Raw genomic sequence first — 6,348 nt, 5'->3', positions numbered from 1 at the left:
CTGCAGGATTAGGTCTCTGCTTTTTGCAGATGATGTGGTCCTGATGGCTTCCTCCGGCCAAGATCTTCAGCTCTCACTGGATCGGCTCGCAGCCGAGTGTGAAGCGACTGGGATGGGAATCAGCACCTCCAAGTCCGAGTCCATGGTTCTCGCCCGGAAAAGGGTGGAGTGCCATCTCCGGGTTGGGGAGGAGATCTTGCCCCAAGTGGAGGAGTTCAAGTACCTCGGAGTCTTGTTCACGAGTGGGGGAAGAGTGGATCGTGAGATCCACAGGCGGATCGGTGCGGCGTCTTCAGTAATGCGGACGCTGTATCGATGAGCTGAGCCGGAAGGCAAAGCTCTCGATTTACCGGTCGATCTACGTTCCCATCCTCACCTATGGTCATGAGCTTTGGGTCATGACCGAAAGGACAAGATCACGGGTACAAGCGGCCGAAATGAGTTTCCTCCGCCGAGTGGCGGGGCTCTCCCTTAGAGATAGGGTGAGAAGCTCTGTCATTCGGGGGGAGCTCAAAGTAAAGCCGCTGCTCCTCCACATCGAGAGGAGCCAGATGAGGTGGTTCGGGCATCTGGTCAGGATGCCACCCGAACGCCTCCCTAGGAAGGTGTTTCGGGCACGTACGACCGGTAGGAGGCCACGGGGAAGACCCAGGACACGCTGGGAAGACTATCTCTCCCGGCTGGCCTGGGAACGCCTCGGGATCCCCCAGGAGGAGCTGGACGAAGTGGCTGGGGAGAGGGAAGTCTGGGCTTCCCTGCTTAAGCTGCTGCCCCCGCGAACCGACCTCGGATAAGCGGAAGAAGATGGATGGATGGATGGTCTGCACCAGTTATCAATTGCACAGGCAGCTTTAGTAGATCACACGCAACACGCCCATGAATATCTCCTGATGAGAGTGCGGAAATATGACCATATCACACCGCCTCTCAAATCCCTTCACTGGCTTCCTGTTCCACTCAGGATTGAATTCAGAGTCTCCCTACTAACCCACCAGTACCTCCATGGAAATGCCCCCCCTCTACCTCAAAGAACTCCTCCAACTTCCGAGGACAAAGCTACGAACAATGGGAGACCGGGCTTTCTGTTTCGCCGCTCCCAGTCTGTGGAACACTCTCCCTGACCACCTGAGGGCTCCACAGACTGTGCATGGTTTTAAAAAAGGCTTAAAAACCCTTCTTTTTAAAAAAGTCTTTTTTTTTTTGTTGATATATGCATACTAGTTTTAGCTATGTGGCTGTTCTAGTTTTTATTTGTATTTATTTTTTTTAATTATATTTTTATTTTTATTTTTTTTAATCCACTGTAGCACTTTGAGGTTTGCTTTTTTACAAATAAAATCTATTATTATTATTATTATTATGAATAATACACGCAATTGTAAAGTTTGCACCTGCTGTTTAGCGCGTGGTATTTGGTTTTTGGCAAATCAGCCTTGTAGTGTGCAAGATATAAAGGTACGCTTTTACAGTCCTCACTTTTTCACCGCAATGGTTAATATTTTATCAGTCACTCCCTGTGGTGCCGCCGGTTCCTGCTCTTCTTCAGTTCCTGGATGTGTTTCCACTTTCCGGCGCCCATCGCTCGCCCCCGAGGTTTTGACGACCTCCTCTCAAGCCAGAGCGAGTCGCAGTAGTCCTCCAGCGACCCCACGGGGGAGCTCATCAGCCTCAGGTAGTCTTTGTAATGGCGAGCGTTCTTCAGCTCCGCAAGGGGGTCCTCGCCGGACTTGGTCTTTCTGTCCAGGTGTCCTTGTGGCACGAGCTGCAGCGTGAGGCGGCGGAGGGTGTGCACGAAACGAGTGTGCTCCTGAGCCTGGCACTCGTACACGCCCACGTCAGCGGCGTGCAGGGAACGGATCAAGAGGCCTCGTTCTGTTTGGATGACCCGATCGTCCGGCCGGACCTGTGAGAAGAAGTCCATTTTAGTCAAAATGTCAGAAAGAAACTAATCACTTGGCGTGCTTGTCCGCACAAAACTCCAGCTGGACCGCGTCAGCAGTGTGGCGTGCGGGCTGAAACCGCTAATGGACCCTGACATAGGAAGTGCACAAGGTAGTGTGGGCTGATGAATGCTACCATGACGGTAGTGCAAGTCTGTTTCTTGTCTTGACCGACTCCTGGGAACTAGAAACGTCATGTGAAAAAAAAGGTAATGGAGAGCAATGTCGTAAGGATCAAGTAGAACATGGGTGTCAAACTCTGGCCCGAGCGTGGGGTTGTATTTTGTAGCGTCCTGGAAGAGGAAAAGCTTCTGGGTATTTGTCCTGTTGTGTTTATGTTGTGCTACGGTGCGGATGTTCTCCCGAAATGTGATTCACAGTGTGGCGTATAATTGTAACAGTGTTAAAGTTGTTTATACGGCCACTAGAGATGCGCGGTTTGCGGGCACAACCGCGGAATCCGCGGATTATCCGCGGATCGGGCGGATGAAATTAAAAAAAAATTAGATTTTATCCGCGGGTCGGGTCGGGTCGGGTCGGGCGGTTGAAATAAAAAAAAAATTAGATTTTAAATAGATTCAGGCGGGTGGCAGTTAAACCAATTGGTAAATATATATACATAGTTAAATGTTGTTACCCACATACGAAAAACGAGCAGGCACCTGCAGCATATGCCACAACAGAAGAAAAAAAAAAAGAAGAGATGGACACTTTTACGGAGCGGAGAAGGCCCCCGACGCCTCGCCGGGGTCCGGGGTCCGGGACCGAGGCCCCTTCCCCCGAGAGGGCCCCACCGGGAGCCGTAGCTGAGGCGATCCGCGAGAAGGGCCCGACGCACGTCCAGGGTCACCACCGCGCCCACCGCACCGACACCCCGCCTCGTCCGCCTTCGCCGCGGCCGGCATCACGCGCAGCAGGTAAGCAGCTTACCTGCCCGCCACCCCCGTGGCCGGGGGCTCGTAACAGGGGTCACTCCGCGCCTTCCGCCCGCGCAGCTTACCTGCCCGCCACCCCTGTTGCCGGGGGCGCGTAACAGGGGTCACTCCGCGCGCAGTGCGCTCACGAAAGGGGTGGGGCTCACCCTGGTTGATATAGACAGCAGGACTGTGGCCATGGACGTCGGAACCCGCTAAGGAGTGTGTAACAACCCACCTGCCGAATCAACTAGCCCTGAAAATGGATGGCGCTGGAGCGTTGGGCTCATACCCGGCCGTCGCCGGCAGCGAGACGCGCTTGGAGGTGCGCTCAGCGCGGCTCCCATATGATTGCGCACTGGTGTGCGTCTGGGTCGTGACAGCGTGGCACGCGAATGTCTGTCCTGCATTGGATCAGTCTCCTTTCTTTAACAGGCAAAAGCTTTATAACCTCACTAATGCCTTGCATCGTCTATATTAGATATATAACAACGGGCGGGTGCGGGCGGATGGCGGGCGGGTGCGGTTCTGATCAAATGTTACATCGGGTGGATGGCGGATGGTTGACGACTTTCTGATCCGGTTGCGGATGAAATAATTGCCTATCCGCGCATCTCTAACGGCCACCCTCAGTGTAACCTGTATCGCTGTTGAACAAGTATGGGTTGCATTCACGTGTGTGTGAGTACAGAAGCCGCAAAAAAATCTTGTGACTGGGCCGGCACGTTGTCGGAATGGATGAAAAGCGGACGTGACGATAGCTCGTAGAGGACGTTAAATGCAGTGCCTTTAAGGCACGCCCCCCAAGACTGTGGTCCGGGTGGACTACGAGATATAATGACTGATGAACACCTTCGTTCGATAATGAAGGTTGCCTCAGCTCGACATTAATGAACTAGCATCCAAGAAAAGATGTCAGGTTTCTGGCTTGGGCACATCAGACTAGATCAGTGTGTTGCAAACTGAGTAGTTTAAAGTCCTGAATGGTTGGTTTATTCGTTGTTATTTTATTTTCAAATTTATTAGCCTGTGGAAAAAAGTTAATGTTGATATTTACCTCAGAAGGCTGCAAATAGAAAAGAGGCGTTCAATTTTTATTTAAATTGTATTTGATATGCCATTGATATTTTTTAATTATTATTATTTTTATTTGAAACTCGATCTTGCATGTCACTATAAAGTTATATAAGCCTCGCTTGTTCAATATTTAATGCAAAACTTGTTTGGGTCCCTATTAAAAGGTTAATTTGTTCAATCTTGGACCGCAGCTTTGTTCAGTTTTAAAATTTTGGCCCACTCTGTATTTGAGTTTGTCTTGCTGAAATAAGCAGGGGCGTCCATGATAACGTTGCCTGGATGGCAACATATGTTGCTCCAAAACCTGTATGTACCTTTCAGCATTAATGGTGCCTTCACAGATGTGTAAGTTACCCATGTCTTGCGCACTAATACACCCCCATACCCTCAACTTTGCACCTAGAACAATCCGGATGGTTCTTTTCCTCTTCGTTCCGGAGGACACGACGTCCACAGTTTCCAAAAAAAAACTATTTGAAATGTGGACTTGTCAGACCACAAAACACTTTTCCACTTTGCATCAATCCATCTTTGATGAGCTCGGGCCCAGCGAAGCCGGCGGCGTTCCTGGGTGTTGTTGATAAATTGCTTTGGTTTTGCATAGTAGAGTTTTAACTTGCACTTACAGATGTAGCGACAAACTTTAATTACTGGCAGTGGTTCTCTGAAGTGTTCCTGAGCCCATGTGGTGATATCCTTTACACACCGGTGTCGCTTATTGATGCAGTACCGCCTGAGGGGTCGAAGGTCCGTAATATCATTGCTTACGTGCAGTGATTTCTCCAGATTCTCTGAACCTTTTGATGATATCACGGAGCGTAGATGGTGAAATCCCTAAATTCCTTGCAATAGCTGGTTGAGAAATGTTGTTCTTCAACAATTTGCTCGCGCATTTGTTGACAAAGTGGTGACCCTCGCCCCGTCCTTGTTTGTGAATCACTGAGCATTTCATGGAATCTACTTTTATACCCAATCATGGCACCCACCTGTTCCCAATTAGCCTGTTCACCCGTGGGATGTTCCAAATAAGTCTTTGATGAGCATTCCTCAACTTTCTCTGTCTTTTTTGCCACTTGTGCCAGCTTTTTTGAAACATGTTGCAGACATCCAAATGAGCTAATATTGGCACAAAATAACAACATTTTCTAATTCGAACGTTAAGTATCTTGTCTTTGCAGTCTATTCAATTGAATATAAGTTGAAAAGGATTTTCAAATCATTGTATTCTGTTTTTATTTACCATTTACACAACGTGACAACTTCACTGCTTTTGGGTTTTCTAGTTAAATGGATGATTTTGGCCACATAATATATCAGTTCAGTTCAGCAACAATATTGTAGTATTGCTTTGTTGACAGAAAGTCTCCAAAAAATGCAGTTCTGGTGGTCAATGACGACATAAAAACAAAGTTTTTGTCATGTCTGTGTAATCATGTTTTGTTTTGTTTAGTTATTGGACTCTTTAGTTTCTGGCTTTTCACTCCCTTGTCTTGTTTCCATGGTTACCCATTAGTTTCACCTGTTCCACGTTTGGACTCATTGTGCACTCTTGTTTGTCACCATAGCAACCCGTTAGTTTTCACCTGCCCTCACGACTCACGCACCTGTCTTTAATCATGTCACTATTATTTAAAGCCATTGTTGCCAGGAAGTCTCCCTGGCGACATCACACCCCTGACTTTCTGCTTCTCACTCTGTTTACCTCTGCGCACTTCATGCCATGTCAAGTAAGTTTTTTTTTTATTCATGCCACAGTTAGCGACTTTTGTTCATGTACATAGTTTTTTGCCCACGTGCAAGTCTTTTTGTTTCGTTAGTCAAGTTTGTACTTCCGCCTTGAGCGCACTTTTTGTTCCTTTGTTAGTGTAAAATAAATAATGTCTTCACCTTCACGCCATGTCTGGTCCAAATGTTCATTTGCGCCACGGGAGAACAAACCACGCCATAGTCCAAGTCTTGACAGTTTTATGCCGTTGTAAGAATATTCCTAACATTATGCTTCTGGTTGCACAGAATGTGATGCTCTCCAAAGACTTTGCTTGCTTGCTTGCTGCTAACAAGTGGAACATTCCAGTCTGTAGGAGGTGAACACAAAGAGCTGTAGGCATGGTGTGAGAAGCACAGACACTTCGCTTCCACTCACATCACTTGTGGCTGTGGCTGCCTTGGACCAGCAGGGAGAGAGTTGGTCAGTGGAGCTTCTCCTGCAAGCCCACTGGGAGGCAGAGTGAGATTGTGAGGGAAGATAGTGGGGAAAGTGTGCCACATGTGGAGGAGGTTGTTTCAATGAGCTGCTCAGTCTTCGAACCTCAACTATTTTACATTCTGATCAGCCGGTTGGAAGCAAATGTCTTTCCTGTGCAAAGTTTGACTTGTGTTCCATCACGTTTTTTGTTTTTTTTACTGCATTCCACACA

General features: G+C 48.2%; 1 protein-coding gene across 1 annotated transcript in view; it reads right to left on the bottom strand.

The window, feature by feature from the left end:
- Positions 1-367: 367 nt before the first annotated feature.
- Positions 368-6,348, bottom strand: part of sema3d (sema domain, immunoglobulin domain (Ig), short basic domain, secreted, (semaphorin) 3D) — a 216,130-nt gene continuing 210,149 nt past the window's right edge. The window contains exon 18 of the mRNA XM_061970443.2: positions 368-1,903. Coding sequence (XP_061826427.2) covers positions 1,508-1,903 — 396 coding nt within the window. The 3' untranslated portion in view covers positions 368-1,507. The remainder of the gene's footprint in view (positions 1,904-6,348) is intronic.

Source organism: Nerophis lumbriciformis, linkage group LG10 (genome assembly GCF_033978685.3).
Source record: "Nerophis lumbriciformis linkage group LG10, RoL_Nlum_v2.1, whole genome shotgun sequence".
Taxonomy (NCBI): domain Eukaryota; kingdom Metazoa; phylum Chordata; class Actinopteri; order Syngnathiformes; family Syngnathidae; genus Nerophis; species Nerophis lumbriciformis.
This window is presented reverse-complemented; position numbering and strand designations above follow the sequence as displayed.